At 40.6% G+C, this 22060-nt stretch overlaps 1 protein-coding gene across 2 annotated transcripts in view; it reads left to right on the top strand.

The window, feature by feature from the left end:
• The window catches only part of ELK3 (ETS transcription factor ELK3), a 59179-nt gene that overhangs the window by 27223 nt on the left and 9896 nt on the right, over positions 1-22060 (top strand). For both annotated transcript variants that reach the window (XM_089523924.1, XM_089523923.1), the window contains 3 exons: positions 2613-2821; positions 5774-6571; positions 15958-16080. In XM_089523924.1, the coding sequence (XP_089380050.1) occupies positions 2615-2821; positions 5774-6571; positions 15958-16080 (1128 nt within the window). In that variant the 5' untranslated portion in view covers positions 2613-2614. The remainder of the gene's footprint in view (positions 1-2612; positions 2822-5773; positions 6572-15957; positions 16081-22060) is intronic.

The raw sequence follows: 22060 nt of genomic DNA, 5'->3' as shown, positions 1-22060 counted from the left end.
TGTTTACTTAAATTAACATGTTAACATAATAAAAGATATAAGGTGCATCTACACTGTAGAAATAATGCAGTTTGACACCACTTTACATGCTGTAGCCCCATCCTATGGAATCCTGGGATTTGTAGTTTTACAGGGTCTTTACAAAGAGTGTTGGTGCCCCACAGAACTACAAATCCAAGGATCCTGTAGGATGAAGCCGTGGCAGTTAAAGTGATGTCAGACTGCATTATTTCTACAGTGTAGATGCACCCATAGGAAGCAATATGAATTCTCAAGTACTGGTTTTTGAAAAGTAGTTTTTCTTTTAAAGTGTCTGTTGGCAAAATTTTAAACTGGTGCAGGATTGATCTGGAAACACTTAAGATGTGCATGAAAACATTATATAATGAAGTGAATGGTCTGCCTTAATAAGTGCCAAAATATACATATAGTTGAGCCTAAATATACATTTTACATAAATTTAATGTGGGCTTCCTCATAAGTCTGGAATAACTCCCCATGTATCTTTGCCTTGCCCCACACATTATTATTGATGTGTTGCACAGATGGGGATCAAAGGATATACATTTTTGCTTCTTTGGCTGGAATGTCAACTGATTATTTTATTTTAAAGCAAATAATGATGATCTGCAGTAAACATATTGCAGGTGGGAGACAGTGGGCTGGCTCTACTGTAGAAACAGCTTCTGCGGGTGGAACAGAGGGGCAATCCCTTCACATCTGCAGGCTGTCCCTATCATATACCCTCCAGATCTGCTCTAGAGGGCTGGGAAAACCCATGGAGTTGGCTTTCAGGTAGCAAGGAAAGCCTCAGGAGAAAGAAGAAGGGAAGAAATGTCTGTCTCTTTAGTGGTCAGGTGCTGGTACAAGACCAAGTATTTCTGTTGTTATGCTTGCTATTCTCACTCATAGTGGCCCACCTATGGATGCACTCCTTTTAAAGGCCTGATCTGTACCAGTATTGGCTTCATTTGGGTGTCAAGTTAAAACTTCTTTTAAAAATTAAAGCCTTTTGGAAAGTCTAATGATTTTAATCAACTAGTATATGCACAGCATTTTTTGTTATATCTCAAAATTTGGAATATTGGTATTTCCAAACATACTTCGTATTCACAAGGTAAATGTATACATGTGATATCAGAAAACTATTCAGATTAATAAACCTGAATCTGAATGTATGTGGTTCAAATATTCTAGTTTCAGATTTTTCACAAGTGTTTCAATGTGTAATATTTACCTGGATTGAAACATCTCCAAATAGTTTTGCCATTCTGTTTAGAATATTGCACTAAAGTTTAATGGGACTGTAAAATCAGATGGAGGGACTCCTTGCCAGAGCTTGGGCATTTTCTTTTCGGGATGACAACATCTTGAATGCCCAACCCAGTGTGTCAAGGAGATTAGTCCTTAAAAGTAATTTTTCTAAACTTCATTCTTTGTGCACAGTTGTAGCTAGGATTTTTCACAAAGAATGTGAAACTTTTTAGGGCCAAATGATTTCAAGGAAGCTCTGTGCCATCTAGTGGCAGAAACATAATATGAACATAATAGACAGATGCACAGGAAAGGGTTTAAGCCTTTCATTTTGATCATGTTGAAAGTAAACTATTCTACGATATGTTTCACTTAAAACATTATTTTGAATTTTTGCTTTTCGTGCTTTACTTGAAGAAGGGCATTTTATGAAAAATTGAAATTATGACTTCGTTGTAGACAAGCACTTAGTTTTAATAATAGTTCTTAATTAATTCCAGAGCTTTAATGTTAACACAAAGATGTACTTACCAAAATTATATTTATACCATCTGCCTACTCTCTCAAAATGGCTCACAGAAGGACTATGAAAAATAAGCCACAAAAATAATAAAACAAGGGTAAAACCAGCATTTAAGCCCAAGTAGGAAAACACTTATTAGAATAAAAATATCTTTCACTAAGCATACTTCCCTAGGAAAGCTCTTCTTCATGTTGAAGTTATTCCCAGTCTGTGCTGATTTCTACTAGCAACTACAGGAAACATTTAGCCACAGCTTGAAAAAGTTACTTTTTGGACTACAAATCCCAGGATTCCCTGGATAGTATGGCCAGGATCCTCCAGCCAGTACTCATCTTGTATGAGACTCTTTTCTGATGCTCTATGTTGTAGCATCAGCAACATATATTGAATTCAGTCGGAACTTAACATGTAAAACAGATTTCCTAAAAAGTGTTGCTGCAAGTGAAAAAAATGGCCTGTTAGTTACTGTAAATAAAAAAATGAATGCATGCAAATGGAGTAAGAAGTCAAATTTTCATCTTGTCTCTGTAATCAAGAATGCACTTACTTAGAAACAAATTGCATTTTGTAAAATATTGAGCTTCATAATATCAGTTAAGTGGAAAGACTGTTATACTTTTGAGCAAAGGATGTTTTCCCTTAAAATATAGAATGTTTTAATAATTGAGAAGAGGTTAAGAAGAAATGATAACTTTTGCTGGTTTTTTTTTTTTACAGTACTTTATTTGGGTGCTGCTTTTTTAATGTTGAAATGTGCTTTCAGAGTTTAAGCTGAAACTAATCTGAATGTACACTGTGTTGCTTTTCTCCCTACTTTTTCTTTGGTCCACTGTAGGCATGGAGAGTGCAATCACATTGTGGCAGTTCCTGTTGCAATTGCTTCTTGACCAGAAACATGAGCATCTGATTTGTTGGACATCTAATGATGGTGAATTTAAGCTTCTTAAAGCAGAAGAAGTGGCAAAGCTGTGGGGACTCAGAAAAAACAAAACTAATATGAACTACGACAAGTTGAGCAGAGCTCTGAGATACTATTATGACAAGGTATATGGTTAAAATCCTGGTAGTATTTCAAGAAACAAATGTAACAACATTGTGTGTCACATATTAAAGTCCTTTTCCAATGCTGGTCTCTGAAAACTCCTGCTAATCAGTAAATTGAACATTTGGACAAACCATTTCTCACCTCTTATATTAGCTAGTTCCTCGATTCAGAGTGCATACTTTCAAATATTTGGCCTACATCCAATATTATATTATCGGATGCTTGGTGGTGTGACCCAAACCTCTTTTCCCCCACTGCCCTCAGCACCATTCAAAAAGCAGCTCTGGAGGAGTTCCCAGTCCCTCATTGAGGGACTGGCTGTAAGAGGGAAAGGATTTGCTCTCAGAAGCAATTCTATCAGTAGAACCACCCCATTGAATCCTAGGCTTTGTTAGCTTCTTCTACTTGGAAACTGAGGCAAGTAAGAAACAAGAGATACCAGAGGCTGTTGGTGCTCTAATCTACATTGGAGAAATAATGCCATTTGGCACCACTTTAACTTCAATGGCTCAAGACTATGAATTTCTGGGATTTATAGTTTTGTGAAATATTTGCCCTTCTCTGCCAAAGAATTCTGGTGCTATAACAAACTAGAAATCCTAGAATTCCATAGTGTTGAACCATGCCAGTTAAAGTGGTATCAAACGGCATTATTTTTGAAATGTAGACTAGACCAGTGAAACCCTGATTCAAAGACACATAGGAGGTTAGAAATAGGGACAAGCCTTTTCTTCTGGCATAAATGTCCTTCTGATGGCTTATCTGCTGACAGAACAGTCAGATGGCAGAGCTGTTCTGCTGGCTAGGACTTGTTGGCAGAAGACCCAGATATCAAACAAAACAAAAGCAACCCTTTCCTTATTTTATTTCTGTACTTTACATCTGTGCTTAGAAGTGAGGACTTATGTTCGTTTATTGCAGTTAGAAACCACACAGTTGCTTTCCTAGGAAACTCTGGTTCCTCGTGATGTTCTCTTTCAAAATATTCTGACCAGACATTCTTGCTTTTCTTGATCTGCAGGGAGACATTTGGAGGTATTTACACCCTAGTTGTTTAATGTAGAGTTGTTGTGTGCCTTCAAGTCATCTGTGGACTTACGGTGACCCCATAAATTTCATAGGGTTTTCTTAGGCAAGGAATACTCAGAGGTGTTTTTGCCATTTCCTTCCTCTGTGAAATGTAGCCCTCAGCATCTGATATTAATTTGTTGTCTCCCACCCAAATGCTAAGCAGGGTTGACTCTGCTTTGCTAGAAAAATCAGATAGGGTCTGGTGCCATTAGGGTACGTACCACAGGCCACAATGGATTCATTGTGTGCAGAGCACATGGCACTGCCATTTGTTATTGTATTTCCCCCTGTGGTTCTTATGTCTTTTTTCAGATCAGTCTAACTTTTTTTTCTCTTCATGAGAATAAAAGCATGGTACGATTTCTGCAAGCATAGATACCTTTGGAGCTGCTCTTCCATGTTTTTAAAATGATGGGCTTTTAGGTTACAGTCAGTACTAGAAAAGTAACCTTCTAATAGCTCAGCACATGTTTATTGTAAACATAGTGGGTGCTACTTTATAAGCCTATTTATAAGCCTTTATAAACTATTGTGACTACTTAATTCCCTTGTCAGCAACAGCAGTGTCTGATGATGCCTTGTAGTGACATTTCATGTTGCTTGCTTTTTCACCTTCCTCCCATTTTAGGGTAAGATTGTTCAAAACCATTGTTTAGGAGGCAGCATGGGACACTGAAATCATTTTTTGTTGTTGGAAAAATAGTTTTTCATCCATTTTTAATTTGGGAATGCTAGGGAGTCCACCTGAGGAAGGGTTGCAAAGGACCTCCAAAGTGTTGATTCCCACCCCTTTATTACACTGTACTGGTTATTACAGCAATACAACACTATAATATAGACATTTCCATTATGACACTATGGTGTTCTGGTCTTCCATGTATGTGTGTGTGTGTGTGTGGGTTGGTGGGTGTAATTAAAAGGTTAGGTATAAAAGAGGAGAAACTGGGATCATAAAATGCAATCCATCCACAACAGCTGTCTGTTCACTGATGTGGCTGGAAGATAGTGGGATGAACATAGGGAAAGTGCAATATTCCTGAGAGTGTAGATAGTCACTACAGGTCTCCTTGTAGCTTACAATGGAAAAGTCAGTGATTAAAGTGCTAGGAGCCATGCATCTGGAAGCACTGTGGGTTTATAATGGCAAGGGGAAAGTACAGGAAGAAAGCTTAAAAAGTAGAACGAAGAGGCTGAAAATAAATGTCCCTAGACTGTGCTGTGATTTGGCACTGTTAGTCATACTGTATGTCTTACGAACTTACAAGAAGTTGCCTTGTAGCACATAGCCCAACATGGATTCTCTGATGGGCAGTAGCTCTCCAGGGTCTTAGGATGAGGTGGGGGTGGGCAAAACACATCCTGTAGGTTGCATGTGGCCCCTAAGGGCTGTTTTTGTGATCCCCAAATATCCCCTATGGGGATTTAGGCAAAAAGAGAACAGGAAGTGGCTTTTATTCACTGTTGCTATCAAACAAACAAACAAACAAATAAATCACCCGTCTCCTGGGCCCAAAATTGCCAGGGATATGTGTGCTGAAAAAAAAAGGTGAAAATGTTGCCTATGTTCCAAGAGGACATTTAGAAGCAAAACTGGTTTGTTTGATTTTTTTGTTTTTGTTTTTGCAGGGTGTTCAGTGGGGGTTTACAGCCCTCCAAGTTCTCCCAGGGGGCTAGTGAAGCCCCCCTGCCCTCCCAATCTCTTTCCCTGGGCTAAGATCTCTGGTTGGCAGCACCCCCCACCATAGTTTTGGGTTCAGATCTTTCCCGCCTGGTCTTTTAAACTGGATTGCCAGAAAAGGAGTTTCTAGGCATGTTCTGTACTGAGCTACTTTGTTAAGACACTGTTTCTCCCTTCAAACCTGGTTTTGTGTTTTATGCAGAACATTATCAAGAAGGTGATTGGGCAGAAGTTTGTGTACAAGTTTGTGTCGTTCCCTGAGATTTTAAAGATGGATCCTCATGCTGTGGAGATCAGCAGGGAGAGCCTTTTGCTGCAGGACAGCGACTGCAAGATACCTCTGGAGAACAGAGAACAACACAAGCATAGTCTGTCAGTCCTGAAAAGCACAAACCGTAATGAATATATCCATTCAGGATTGTATTCCTCATTCACCATCAACTCCCTACAAAACCAGCCAGAAAACCTCAAGCAGGTCAAAACAGAAAAGATGGAGGAGAAATTGGAAGAGGCCACCACTCCTTTGGAAGAAGTCCGGACTGTTATAAGATTTGTGACAAACAAAACAGACAAGCAAGTAATGAGACCCATAGTGTCATTGCCTTCAACCTCTGAGGCAGCAGCTGCTTCTGCTTTTTTAGCTTCCTCTGTCTCTGCGAAAATATCATCATTAATGTTGCCCAATGCAGCCAGCATCTCCTCAGCTTCACCTTCTTCCTCCCGGTCACCATCTCTGTCTCCTACTTCACCCCTCCCTTCAGAACACAGAAGCATCTTTTTGGAGTCCAGCTGCCAGGATTCTGATTCCCTTGAGCCACTGAATCTCTCATCAGGATCCAAGGCAAAATCTCCTTCTCTTCCCCCAAAGGCTAAGAAACCCAAAGGTTTAGAGATCTCAGCCCCTCCAATGGTTCTCTCAAGCACTGACCTCGGCTCTATTGCCCTCAACAGTCCTGCCCTCCCTTCCGGATCTCTGACTCCAGCTTTCTTCACTGCTCAGGTAAGACCTGGGCCCTTCAGACGACTTTCTTCAGCCCTCCAGATTCTTCCTCAAATAGGCTGTTATTCTTTGTTGGTTCTGTTAGGGCTGTGAAATGGTCCCAGAAATTGTACCCCACTCACTACTTCAGGCACATGCTATGACCTTTGCAAAATTTGCCTGGAAACTCAAAGGGCCGCTGTCATTATACAGTGTACAAATGTACTTAGGAACAGTTTTTCCATTAAAAATCCTCGAGAGTGCTATAAAATCATATAAACTATCAGACTGCTTAACAATAAAAATTAACTACATTGTTAACACAAATAAAACAAGCAGCAACAACATAAATCATTACAGAAGGCATCAATAAAATCTGTAAAGTCAGCAGTAGAGCAGAACACAGTCATACCAGAACCTCAGAGAATAATAAGGGTTTAACCTAAATGAGTTTTAAATCTGCTTGGGGAGGATATTCTAAAGAGGAGCATGATCAGCAGTGATGTGTCTTGCTCACTTGCAAAGCTGTCTCTAAGTTGCATGTCTGATAGAATAAAGCAGTTTTCCCCAGCTGGGTATTTGCCCTCTAATGTGTTGAACTATGCTTCCAATATACTCGGAAGAGTGAAAAGCCAGTTACAAGAGTTGTATTCCAGCACTTCTAGAGGATGTGGAAAGTTGGAATAAACTAACTACAGTTTCCAAAAGGGTTGCAAACAAAATAAACTAAGGGCAGCCCTTAGCACAAATCCATTGAAAGTAGTTTGACCATATTAATATGATCCAGGAAGTCTGAACAAATAAATAAAAGGACTTCTTGGAAGAAATCCTGGTTCTATACACTGTGGAATGCTTGACTAGTTTTTCCGGTACTACCTGTTGTAGACCTTCATAAAAAGTCACATTTCATTAGCTTGTATAACAGAACTCATAAACTGGTGTTTTTTTTTTAAAGGAAGAACTTGTAAGCATATTTCAATTTCAAAAGCTTTGCATGTTCATAAAATTTTTGCTGCACAATTCACTTTGTAGTAGATACAGCATATAAAATGTACTTCGGTTACTTGGGTTTTAACAAGAAACCATATAATATTATGTGATATACTGTAATATATGATATTCATTACTAAAGAAATAATCAGCCTCATTATCTAACTAAGATATCAGATCTCAGCGGATCTAAGAAAAAAACCAAAAACAAACAGCTTCATTTATATACCGCTTCATACTGAACTAACAGTGTCTAAGCGTTTTACAACTGTAAGCTAATTGCTCCCAACAATCTGGGTACTCATTTTGGCGACCTCGGAAGGATGCAAGCCCAAGTCAAGTATGAGCCCTTTGGCTGGTATTGAACTCGCAACCTAAGGATCTGAGAGCTAAGGCAGTGTACAATAAAATAAATCTAAATAGTCTAAAACAGGAAAAATAACTAAACAAACTAAAAACATATTAGTGGTATATAGGTGTAAATTTGTAGTTTACTCACAGTTACTAGCAACATTTGGTTCAGTGCTTGTCACCCTTGCTAATTAGCCTTCTTGTAGTCCAAATTAAATAATGAAAATAATGGAATGAAAGTTCATGACACACAAGCCAAAAAAAGTTGCAGTTGCAAAGCAAAACAATGTATTCAGAAAACAGTGAAATGTCCTAATGAGTTCAGCAATGCTTACTCCTTGGTAGGTTTACATAGGATTGCAGCCTTAGTCTCCTACATATGCTTCACTAAAACTATTTATCAACCATCATTCTAAGTGTTTCCCTTTGGATCAAAGAAGGCAGTTCTAGCACTGTGGATCAAGATCTGCTGGGATGTCCTGGAGCTATACCACAAACATAGATAAAACATTGTTTAATTAACACCTTGCCAGAGCAAATTAATGACCATGTTTGGCTATCTGCTAGCAACTTAAAAACACATATTCCATTATAAATTATAGTAGCATCTCAGATAATATGCAGTAGAAAACATTTAGATAATATGAAGCTGTAAAACTTCATATAGTAAAACTATAGGAAAACTATTGGTTAGCATCATGCTAGTGAAGTGCACAAATGTAGATCCAACTTACTCCTGTGTAACTCTTTTGGTCACTGCAGAGATTGGAATCCTCTGTGTCCTTCACAAAACAACCAACCCTGTAAACCCATGCTTTTCATGCTGCCCACCCTGGCATGGCCATGTAGTGACTGGTGGAGGCTGGGGGATGTCTGAGAAGCATCATCCTCTGAAGGACCACTGTGAGGTCCTGGAGGATGTCTTCACTATCATGGAATCGTAGAATCTTAGTTGGAAGAAGCCACAAGGGCCACGAATTCCAACCCGCTGCCATGCAGGAATACACAACTAAAGCACTCCTGAATGACATTTATCCAATCCAGCTAAAGAAGGAGAGTCTACTACCCTCTGGGGCAGTCTATTCCATTGTCACACTTTCTTACAGGAAAGAAGTTCTTCCTAATATATAGGTGGACTTTCATAATTTGAATTAATTGGTTCAAGTTCTTTCATCATATTGGTCATGATTCTCTGGACACTTTCTATAGTAGAGTAGCACCAAACTCAGGCATTTCTCAGATGTCCCCTGTTCTCCACAGGCCACTATGTCGCCATGCTGGGTGAAGAAAGCATGAAGAAGCTGGAGTTGTAGGGGGAGGAGATGGGAGATTTGGCATAGTTTTTCCAGTTAAACATCTGTACTATGTCTCTGTGGTGACAGATCTTGAACATTATATTTAACGTACTCATATTAGTCAGTTATTTACAAGTTGTTAATGGTGAACAATTGTGTAGCAAGTTCTTACAGTGTCCTCAAAGAATAGATAACACGCCAACAGATGACTTACTAACACACCTAGCAAACCTTTTTGTTAATTAGGATAATAGTAATTGTAAAGTCCTATGTTGGGAGAAATGTGGGATATAAATTGAATAAATAAAGTCAGTGCAATTAGGACAGTGTCATTTATTATGAAAATGCCAAAGAATTTTTGGCAGGGAAGCCCTAATGCAGTCAGTGTATTTAGAAATGAGATGCTAGATAGTGGTTTGGGAATGAGTTAACTAATTATGTGGGAGTGACAACAAGTTTCTGGTTTGTTGTGATGCCCAAATGCCTCCTGTATGGAAATTAACATAGAAAGAGACTAAGGTATAGTTTCATTCCTTTGAAGTGATAAGTTCAAACATAAACCCTGTTAGAGCTGCCAATTTTTAAACTGACCCCTGTAGCAGAGGTTCTAAGCAACAGCTTGAACTGCAGCAGTTTGTCAGCTCATAGTGTGCATCTTCATGCAGTAAATAGATGTACGTGCTAATTACCATCTAAAATATTCTACAAAAGGGGGAAAAACAGGTCAAGATTTTTTTTTAAAGTTAACTAGTTGGCAACTGTCAGAACAGGATAGTTTGCTAGCAGATTAATTACATTTTTGTGTTGCTGGCACGGTGACCTTTCTCAAACAAAATATGAAATGACATGTTTAGGTCAAGCTGTTTTGCTTTTTTAATTATGAAGTGGTTTTGTAGTGTTCAAATAAAAAAGGTTGACGTCTTAAGGACAGACTGAGTGTGTATGCAATTGTCTTTTCCTATTGCATTAAGCATTAGATGGCTTTAATTTGGAAACCTTCAGCACCAGTCGCATCCCATGCACTGCTTACACTAGAAAAAGCCCACAGTATTAAACCACATTGAATTTTCTCTTTGTTTCCGAGAAGAATTTGGTAGCAGAAGTGGTGTCCCTACTCCTGCTGTCACCCAGTGCAGGGGTGTCTGCTGGGGGTGGGTGGGCAAAAGGGCATACTTGGTCCTGTCTGCTATGGAGATGGAGGTCTCCTTGTGAGGAGGCCTTTGCTGCTATGGCAAAGCTGGGAGAGGTGTGCTCAGCCCACTCCTTCACCACCGGGGTAGAGGACACCTCATCTGGAGGCCTTCACTGTGGCAAAGCTGGGAGGGTACACTCAGCCTGCTACTTTGCCACCATTGTGGAGCTGAAAGGGAAGTAGTGGGAGGAAGGTGCCACTGGGTGTCACCCCCCTTCTGGAGTGTCACCTGGTTAAACAACCCTTACTGTCAGGAAGCTTGTACTGTTACAAGAAAAGGTGAAAACTCTTTCCTTATCATTTGAATCTATTGGTTCTTGTTCTAGTCTCTGGAGTAGCAGAAAACAAGCTCATTCCATCTTCCTCATGACATTCTTTCAGCTATTTAAAGACGATTATTGTGTCACCTATTATTTCATCTTCTCTTTGCCAAGCTAAACATACCCAGCTCCTAACACATTCCTCGTAAGGCACGCTTTCCAGACCTTTGATAACTTGGTTACTGTACTCTGGACATGTTCTAACTTGTTGATAGCCTTCTTGAATTGTAGTGCCCAGAACTGGACACTGTATTCCATATCCTCTGACCAAAACAGAATAGAATGGCACTATTATCTCCCTTTATCTGAATACTGCTCCTGTTGATGAACCCTAGAATTGCATTTGCCCTTTGGTCGCTGCATCACATTGTTAACACATGTTTAGCTTGTGGTCCTAAGATCCCAGGTCCTTGTACTAGTTTCAGGTCAGATGTCTCTCATCCTATATTTATGCATTCCTGTTTGTTTAGGCATGAATCTTAAAATATTTACAGGCTGTTCCTATGAATATTTATTCAGTATAGCTCTTAGCTGAATTTCATATGATTTAATTTACAGCTGGTGCATGGGCTTGCATAATTTTCTATGCAAAGTGTGTCTGCACTATCACTTATACCGTACTGGTTCAACTTTAACTGTCTTGGCTCTTTCTTTAGGAATCTTTAGATTGTAGCTTGGTGAGCTACTTAGAGTTCTTTCCGAAGGAATTCCAGTGCACTTCCCTGACTTACAGCACTTGAGTTTTCTAGCAAAAAATACTAAGCTCTTCACCAAACTGCAAATACCAGGATTCTTTAGGATAGAAACATCCCATTTAAAAGTGATATCAAATCACCATAGTGGTGTAGTGTAGATATATTTTCAATTATTGATCCTGTTAACTGCCCTTGAGTCTTGTCATCTTGACTTCCAGGGAAAGTTCTGTTCTGTTCAGTGATCTGTTCAGTGACCCATTTGTTTTGTCTTTTTGGCCATCCACAGTATCCTCAGCACTCTTCTCCAGCACCACATCTCAAATGAGTTTATTTTCTTTCTGTTGGCTTTCTTCTCTGTCTAGCTCTCACATCTGTACATAATGATAAGGAATATAATGGTTTGGACAATTCTAACTTTTGGACTCAACTAGGATTTTGTCTATATCCTACATGGCTGCCATTCCCATTCCTAGTCTTCTTCTTATTTCTTGACTGCAGTGTCTGTTCTGATCAGTGTTTGATTCAAGGTATAGGAAAGTGATAATCCTTTTTAAAAGGATTACTTTTTAAAAAAGATTTCTAGCCACAGGTCTCATTGAATATAAAAAAAGACAGTCTCCAGTGATATCCTACTTACTTTTTTTATTCAGATTTTTTATCCAACCCATTCTGAAAATTCTAAGTATGTAACTTAATAAAACCAGGTAAAAAAAACAAAGACCAGGAAGTTTCCAGAGTACACCAAGTGTCAATATTGGTCAATCTACACCTTCCAATAGCCACACAGAGGCTATTTAATCCCCTGCTGTTTTAAAACAATCATCTTGACTAGTAGGAAATAAATGAATAAGTATGAATAATTCCATTAATATAAACTAATAGAACCAAAGTGTTAAGTAACTATGTGCTAAAATGACTGGTACTTATTGAAAGAGGCCTTAAAACTATCCAGGTAGTTAGAAAAACAAAATCTTATGAGACAGCAAATGTTGCTCTTGTTACCTAGTAGCATAAATTGGAGGAGACATACAAAGAAAAGTAGCGGTGGTGGTGAAATCCTCTCATCTAAATCACCAAATAAATAAATAAATAAATAAGAATGCAAGGATCTGTTGTTTTCACTGCAGTGCATTCCACAGAAACACATTATTTGACAGGTTTTGAGAGGTATCAGATAAAGCTTTGTCTTTTCCCAGCATTATTTAGTGGTCCTAACACCCCATGAAATAGGTGAGAAATTCCTTTCAGCTCCTTCAGCACTTTTAAAATATGCATTTACCAATAAGAGTGCATGTCAGTGTATCTATGAGCTAGTCTACATGTAAGTGTTTTGTGCAAATTGCTGCGGTCCTTTACACATTCACAACGATGCTTGTTTATCTTCACTTTTGTGTGCAAATGCACATCTGTTCACTCTCCCTCTGCCAGAAATGCACATCCATGTGAAGCAGATGGATGCACATACTTGAGGATTCTCTGCTAAAAACATGAATCATTTTCCAGCACAGTTTATGGAATTTTTGGGGAGAGGGGCTGCAAAAAGCCCGAATTCCTCAAAATCACATGGGGCCAGATGTCAGTGTATTCAATCAGAATGAGTATTTTAATCATGCAGTCAAGACCATGGATAGTGATGATTTGGTAAAGATGGAAATGTGGGTCTGCATTAAACATGTAGGCATGACATTGTGGCTACACTTTATCTCCCCATCTGATCCTTGAAATCCAACATAAAAGCTGGTCAGCTATTTCAAGTGAAAGTGCTGCTTGTGAGTGGAGCATTGAAAGATGATGTGACCAACCCCTCCTATCAGGGAAGGACTCTGGGAGAAACAGAAGCAGGACCCCTTGCAGGGTCCTGTCACGACATTGCTTGCTGGTGATGGGAGGGGGCTGGTCGCATCATCTTGTACATATCTCTGTCACTTTGGATGGCCAACTGGTTTTTAAGGTGGATTTCAGCGTCATTTGTGGTCCTGCCAATGGTGCCAGGATCACAAATGAGAATAAAAAGCAGTTAACTATGTCCTAAGTTCAACTGTGAAGGGAAGAGCTAGGCAAGGCTGGTTGGTGCCAGGAAATCACAGGTCAGGGAACACTGTGAAATGTGTGTGTGGTTCAGGGGAGAAAGGATCAAAACTGAGGCTTGTCTCTGAAAGAAGGGAAATATGGAATAGAGATAGTAAGACAGAAATAGGGGAACGATGGCAGAGAGATAGATTAGTTAGTCAGGAAGAACTGAACAGAGTTTGAGGAGCTGTGAATGATTAAACAGTTTAGTGTGTAATCTACTTGTGTATTAATAAACCTCTACTTGTTTATTCTGTGTTAAACTTATGTCTGCCTGTTCCTGTTAACCTTTGATAGAGAGTATGGTCATGCTTAGTACAGTGAACCCACTGAACAACACATATACTGGTCCATGTAGGGATCACCTTGAAGCTCAAGTACAGACTGATCTGGGAAGGGATCTTGGGGGGGGGGGGGAGGACAACGTAAGTAAGTGATAGGAATCAAGGAGTTGGAACTGTGGGCCAGCCTGGAGAAGGGATCCTTCATACCAACTTATACATTGTAATTGACTGACAGAATGCCAGGTATAGGTGTGGGGGGACTGGAGGGGTTAAAACATCACAAAGATACAGAGGAATGAAATTTATGTCCAGAGAAGTAGGTGGACATGATGGACCAGGATTAAGCACTGCATGGCTCTAATTTTGTTTGATCCCTTGTCCTTTCCCAGTACTGGTGGTTTACACCATACTTTTAACTGAATAGTTGACCTGCTGCTTTTTAGATATTTTTTGATCAACTTCGTACCCAGAATAGTCCCCTATAGGTAGCATCAAATGATGAATGAATGACCATTCATGAAAGTGTAGGTTCTGAGTTGCAGCTGACAGCTGATGTTGATTCTGAGTGAAATGGCAATATTATGGTTTTAACGTTGTCAGTTGCACAAATTAACATACATACGAAATACACATCTTACATAACAATATACTGAGTTCTCTGTGTCAATTTCATGTGGTAAATACATTAGTTAAACATATCCTTAATGTAGTTAGAGAGACCAACTATCCATGATCCATACCAAAAGTAATCTGGGAAGTGAATACAGATCCTGAAAGGAGGACAATGCATATGTATGGCACATCTTAGACATAAGGAGGAAGGGTACAGAATTGCAGCACACCAATAAAGATGAGGAAGATTGAAAAGCCTATTTTTTTCAGGCATTCCAGATTCTAAAGCAACCCATCCTATAAAAACCACAATTATATCTAAATAAATGATTAGTTAAATAAAGTCCTTCATTGGGGAAACAGTTATGTTCTTCCATTGGGAAAAATTAACACTATTAAACACTCTGTAAATTTAAACAAATTCACTCTCCTAGGAGAGTATGAACACAAACACCCCCAATCCTATGACATACTACCCTGTATGGGTTAAAATGCATGATAATCGATCTGGGGTAATAGTCTTATACATTCTTGGCTTAAAAAAATATCTGTCCTCAAATTCCTTATAAAACAAGGAGATTTAGACGTCTTGCTGACTAGAGTGGCTAGAGGTAAGTTCTGCTTTTGCCCAAAGAGATGAGGTAGACTAGTTAACAACGAGCAGTGATCAACTTTCTCTATGGTACTAAAAAAGGGAACATAGCTATTTTGAGTACAAAAGTCTGAGAATTTGCAAGGTTTTTTTAAAAGTTGATTTCTGAGCTGTGTGCTCCTTGCAAGAGAAATCTTGGTTTTATTCATGAGTCATGCTATTGAAAATAGCTAATATGAGCACAGAAAAATCCACACAAGACTGTTAAGAAAGATTGTAGTCCTACACTCATTTATCGGGTTGCCTGCTTAATTGAATTCAACAGGAGTTCAGTTTGGCTCATGAGTGAAATATGGCTTCCCAAGCTAGCCTTAACTTTTCCAAACTCGTGAGGCCCAATGCAAGACCTCTGCCTGAAGAAAGGACATGGAAAGCAAGAGAGCCATGGCGTCAATGCTGAAGTTCTACTGAATTTGATCCTCTTCTTGTAGCTGGCATTTGGGATTACTTCAGGGGCTGAGTCCCTGTACGTACTGCTCACTGTCACCACTGCAAACAAAGAGCAGGAGAAGTTGGGTCTCTCTCAGCTGTATTATGCGTAGCAGCCATGGCAACTAGGAAGGAGCTGTAGCTGCAATTTATAGGTGGAGCACATTCTGCTTCAAGGGTCTGATGACCTCACATCAACATTTTCTAATAGTCATGGAAAGAAATCAGTGTAGTCACTTGAACCAATTAAGAGGTTCTGTAGCACTTCTCAGGCTTCTGCTTGCATAACAGGAGTAACCCACTTAGAATTAATTTCATTTTTCTCCCATGAGGCACTAGGAAGTAGACCTTTTATGAGTGGAAGTCTTTCTCCAACACAGCCCTGAGAAAGTTAAGTAAATTGAGAAGCAAAAGTGTAAGCTTTCTACTATTCCACACCACAGTATGCACCAGGACATGACTAAGCTGATGAAGAGATGAATGATGGAACATATGTTTGGTGTCTTTTGTCTTGCAGACCCCAAATGGATTGCTGTTGACCCCCAGCCCACTGCTTTCTAGTATTCACTTCTGGAGCAGCCTCAGTCCTGTTGCTCCTTTGAGTCCTGCCAGGCTGCAAGGACCAAACACCTTATTTCAGGTAGGTTGGTCTCATGGTTGCTTTAGCTTCCAGACAGATGTCTATGGACAGGTAACCACATGAGCTATTGACATTTTTCAGGGTGGGGTTATCCATTATGAACAAGAAAACAGATGCACAAAATTAATGAAATAAATACCTTCCCTTTTTTTGGTGAACAAGCACATAAGGCAAGCAGGTTTCCAAAAGACAGGACTTGTGCATAGGAACTCAGGAATTTGCCATATACTTAGGCCATTGGTTCTCACCTAACCCAGGATTGTCAGATCTGACTGGTGAGGACTCTATTAGATTTTAGCCAGGATTATTTCCTAGCTGTACCTGGAGAAACCTGATATTACCTAGTGATCTCCCATCCAAGTACTGACCAGGGCTGAACCTGCTTAGCTTCTGAAATCAGACAAGGTTGGATTGTATGGTGGACATTGGTACAATGTGCTAATGGACACTTCCTTCTTCTTTGGAATGAAAGAATCCCTATCACCCGTTTACCAACAGTAGTATGGCTCAACCATTTAAAGGTCCAGACGTAGCATAGTTAACAAAATCTTTTAAAGGTGAGGCTTCTTTTTACAAAATCATTTTAGATGTGTCCAGTCCCTCCTCCTCTCATCTATCAGGAAAGTTTTTAAAGGCATAATCATTAGGAGGATGGAGAAAGAGGGCTGGAGAAACACAGACTTTTGATGTCAGGTTGTAGCAGCATGGCTGCACTAAACAAGATACTAAAGTTTGAACTGAGAAAGAATAGGATTTTACTCCAGCTGATCTAGCTGAAATTGTGTGTGATTGCCTACCACAGGCAAGGTAAACAGTAGCTACCTTCAGAATTCCTTACTGATTATATGTGAACGACTATATGAAGAGAAAAATGGAGAGCAGATAAGCCGGCCTCATCAAGTGCCCCCAGCATATATTTTTTAAAAAAATAGATCTACAAGTTTGGTATCCAAAATAGAAATCATAAGAAAAGTGGAAGCTGGTGAAATAAAGTTATCCCTGGATGCCTTTTGGATTAATCCTTCCAAGTAGTATCTGTAAGGTTCAAAATGTTTTTGTTTGCTTATGCAAAGCTTACCTGACTTGGTTGTTTAATTTCATATGTTTTGTTGTTAGTTGTGAAGAAAATGTTTGCTAAAATGTGTTGAACTACTTGTGATGTAGGAAATTTGTCTGACACAGCTGGTGTAGAATCTGGGAAAACCAGTAAAAAAGTCAGCCAAAGAATCTTGGACACAAAGTAGCGTGCCCTGTCTGAAACTGTATAAAAGGGAGGTATAAGGACATTTTTAAATTAGAGGCATTAAAAAAAAATCACAGTTGGAACTCACAGTCGCAGTTAGGAATGCATAACCTAAAGTTATCCATTTGTTACTGGTTCATATTCACAGTCCCTATGTATTTAATGTCAGGGATGATGGGAGTTGTTGCTCTTCACCTCTGGCTCGAACTCACCACCTTGTTACGCACCGGCGCTGACCAGTTTTGGCCAGTGGTTAAAGCTTTGCTCTAAAGCAGCAGAGTTACAGAGAATAGGCTGAAGACCCTGACAAACTCTCCAAGCCTTCTCACTCTTGCTTCCACAGAAGTCTTCACACTTCTTCAGGATCCTGCTGGCTCTTGTATCTTCCTCAAGACACCAGACAACTCAGTAGTCTTATATAAAAGATCTACTTTATTCTACTATATACAGCTCCACCACACTCCTCACTACTATCCACTGCTACTACCCACAAAATACATTAGGATTCATGGCCATTATTATAGTCCTTGGATAATACCACCCACTCTTGTCAGTATCCACCCAGTGGGCGTGTACATCCACTCTCATTGGTTCTCTTGTTTCTACCCAGAATTAATGATTTCATCATCTCAGCCTTGACCACTTAACAATTCTCAGGTGTGTTCAATTATCCACTTTACATTTCTGTCCTTGGCATTCAGGACTTGTTAATTACATTACCTATTACACTTGTGTGGCTCTTAATTGCTTCTGCTGAGTCACCCTGACTCTCACATACATGTTTTATTTCAGTCACTGTATATCCCATGTTGCTTTTTCCTTAACATTTAATTAGTGCAAAGGATACATAGAAATCATAAAAGTGCTCCAGTCTCCAGTTCTAACTTACTGGGCAGCAGTTGCAGCAGGCAATCAGATCTGCTTTCTTGCCAGTTGGGTTACAGCAGATTGACATTTCCACCTCCTCCATTGAGCAATCTCTGATGCGAGGAGGAATTATGACAATAATCCTGCTTCTGACTGTCATACCAGAGATTGCTCCTTGGAGGGGATGGAAACTATGGCCTGTTACAAACGGGCATAAAGTACGGACTGGGTCTGTATTAGGGTTAGAAAGGGGCGTCCCTTCCAGATGCCCCTAACCCAGTCCGTACAAAATGGCAGCGCCCGTTCCACACGGGGGCTGCCATTGCTACGTCACCACCGCGCCGCCTCCAAACGAGGTGGCACGGTTGTGACGTACTGGCACCGCGCCAGGGTGCATAGAGTGCCCTTTCCGCAGCACCAGAAGGAGCTCCGAAACGGAGCTCCTTCCGCGGTTTGTGTCGCTGGCGCAGCGTTTAGATGGCTGCGCCAGCAACACAAAGGAGAAAGGGGCCGAGTGGCCCCTTTCTCCTCCTCCCCACCGCCGTCGGGTGTCCTTGGGGCATGAAGCCCCAAGGACACCCCTTTCCAGGTCGCTGGGAAGTGGTCTTTTGCTGCTTCCCCACAGCCTGGAAAGCGGCGGATTGGGGCCTCGGAGGCTGCCATTCTGGCAGCTGAGGCCCCGATCCGGTGGGGAAAGGGGCGGGAACAGGCCGCCCCAAATGGGCGGTCTGTAAACCGCCTATGTTAGTTACATTGCAATGCAGCATCTCCAAACCAACCCCCCCTCAAGGCAGACTTACAAGGCAGCTGCCACTGCAAGTGACAGGGTTCAGTTCTCCTGTCAGTTGGGACACAGCTGCATCCCAATTGACAGGGGAACTCTTTCACTTGCAGTGGCAGCTTCCTGATAAGTCTGGCTTGAGGGGGGTTTGGTTGGGAGATGCTGCTTCACAACTAAGATAGTTACGTAACTAAGTAGCTGATCTGGAATTGTGGCCCACACTCTCAGTATATTAGTAATCAAAGGGATCTCTCAGCCATGTAGTTCCAAGTTCCTGATTTGCCTTTTCCCCTCTGTAAAAAAGTAAAAAAAAAAAAAAATTGGATATAAAAATGTTAGCACCATCACTCAGAATCTGGCCTCTGAGATCGGATGACGCAGGAAAAATGTGCGCTCACCAATAACAGGAAACATAGGCAGATTTGTGTTAGGGAAACACCTGGAATAAGTGGAGAAGATGGGACTGCAGAGTTGCAGTGCCATGAGACAGTAGAGTCGGAAGTGGTAGAGGAAGGAAGGCACCAGAATTCTTGGCTGTGGTTATGTCAATGCAACTGCATATATTTAGATTGTAACATATGCTGCTCTTAAATTTAAGGATTTGTAACATTACTCTTGTGGCATTCTGTCTGCAAATATTCATGTGTGTTAGCTTGTTAATCTCATCTGCTTTCTCATTTGACAAAAATGGCTACAAAAATGGTGGTGTGGGATGAAGGCACTGCCCTCAAAAAAAAAAAAAAAAAAAATTCTGCCCCCCCCAACATTACTTTCCTTCAGTGCGAATTCAATGGCATTGCAGTGAGTGAAACATTGAAAATTGTTTAAAAATCATTTTAAAAATCTCAAACTCTCCCCTCTTGATAATGTTGCCTTACTGTTTTCTCAGATACCTGTACTGTATTTCTGACTTGTCAACTGAAGTTTTAAATTACTACAGAGCTGGAAATTGGGGATGTAGGAAATTCATGAGAGGGAGAATTCTTGCCCCCCTCCCCATGATAGCAATACCCCTGAGAAAATTACTTGCATTAACAAGGGTTATCTGGCAGCCCTTTACCTCTGCTGCTTACAAACAGGGTTTGCTAACTTCTGTGAGAACTGGTAGCTACCATGCTTACTTCTTATTTTCCCCTGCTGCATGTATATATGCATACATTTCCTCTTTTCCTCCAAAAGGTATATGCTTGCACTCATAATTTATTTATTGCAAGGCACTGGAACATCACAGTCCCAAACTCCTGTTGGCTTGACTGTTCACACTGAGTATGTGCAGAATTACTTACTACAGCTGGGAAACAGGCCAAAAAAATTAAGTGAGTTTGAATACTGTTTAAGCAAAAAGGAAGGGTTAAGGAAAAACCTTGAAAGGGGACACCATTTCCCGACTTGGCAATATTCATTTTATCAAGGTTAAATAGGATTAATGCACACGACACAAAGCATTATGATGTTCTTTGATAGCAGTTCAAGTAGTACATACATAGATGTGATGCTACAATAATCCTAATACACTAGCAGAAGTGTGAATGTACACACATTCACACCCAAACCCACAAGAGAGAAAGCCAGGAAGAGAATAAGTATGCAGTGTATATTGAATAGCCTGAAAACATGGAAGGATTCAAACATTGTCCATCCAGACCAACTTGGATTCCAGTTTGGGTATGCTAGCTTCAGAACCTGAGTTCTTGAAGACTTTAAGACATCCAGGTTGTTGCATATCGTCACTGAGCTAAAGAAGCTGTTCTTACTTCCAACATGACCTTCTGTCTAGCAATCCTACGGCTCTGATTTGCCTCACATAAACTCTTTATTTTTAGCATTTCATAATTTCTACTTGATCAGAAACATCCAGCTAGGATCACAAATAAACATCCATGACTTGCCCTGTAGTGAGAGTCAAGTGCATCCAGCACCCATTAGTGGTAACTGGAAGTGAAAGGGGGATCCAGATCTATCACATCAGAAGGCCTTATTGGACTAATATGTGGTTCAGAGAAAGGCCAAGATGACAAATCTATTAGCATAGGAAAAAGGGCCTGTTGTGAGAAGCAGACAAGAAGTGGCGAAGCAGCAAGAACTTAAACTAACCCAACTCATAAAGTATTTCACTGCAAAGAAATACTAAGGACTGTCATTTCTACTCTGTGCTCACAGGTAAAGCCTTCCCCAAACAAGGGTGTTTTGAGGGCAAAGCAGAATTTTACATATTCTAGAAACATATTTGGTGGCTGAAGACAACATAGAATCATAGAGTTGGAAGGGGCCTCATGGGCCATTGACTCCAATGCCCTGTTCAGTTCCGGTTCTCCAGCTAAAGCATCCCAGCAGGTAGCTGTCTGGCCTCTTTTTGAAGATGTACAAAGAAGGGGACCCTACCACTTCTCTAGGCAATTGATTCCATTGCTGAACTGCTCTTGCTATCAATACATTGTGTCTGCTTTTCAATCAAAACCTACTTTCCTGTAACTTAAAACCATTAGACCTGATCCTGGGGCTGCATACACATATAGATGATGTCTTTGTGCCCTTCTGCTTGAAGATGGCTGCTTGGATAGGATCTGTGGTCTAGTTGTGGGGATTTATTCTGAAATTAATGGCTAACAGATGCTCTTAGAGGCCTGAAGGGGAAGCTGTGTGGGCTCAGGCCCTACCTGCCCGGTACTCAGTGAAGGACCAGGCCAGGTTAGGTGGGCGGGGGGGGGCGTTGCCTTGGTCCATAAGAACACCTTGTCTCTTTCCAGGAACCATGTCCGTCAAACTTCCTATATCGAGTGTATTTACTTGACCTTGAAGGCCAGGGACAGTCTAGGGATTTTGTTGGTGTATCGGCCACCCTGTGCGCTAACAGACTCCCTTAACGAGCTGACACAGTTGGTCTCGGAGATACTGCTGGAATCACCCAGGCTACTTGTCCTGGGTGACTTCAACATTCCCTTCGCGGCCAACTATGTTCCATCCGGTGCGGCTCGTGAATTCATGGATACCATGACTTCCATGGGCCTGTCTCAACTGGTCTCGGGTCCAACGCATTCTGCGGGTAATACGCTTGATATGGTCTTTTGTACGGACATGGAAAATCCGTG

This window comes from Sceloporus occidentalis, unplaced genomic scaffold, assembly GCF_023333645.1.
Source record: "Sceloporus occidentalis isolate IW3139 unplaced genomic scaffold, rSceOcc1.0.p SCAF_5, whole genome shotgun sequence".
Classification (NCBI taxonomy): Eukaryota; Metazoa; Chordata; class Lepidosauria; order Squamata; family Phrynosomatidae; genus Sceloporus; species Sceloporus occidentalis.
Note: the sequence above shows the minus strand (reverse complement) of the source record. Positions and strands in the feature narration are given on the sequence as shown.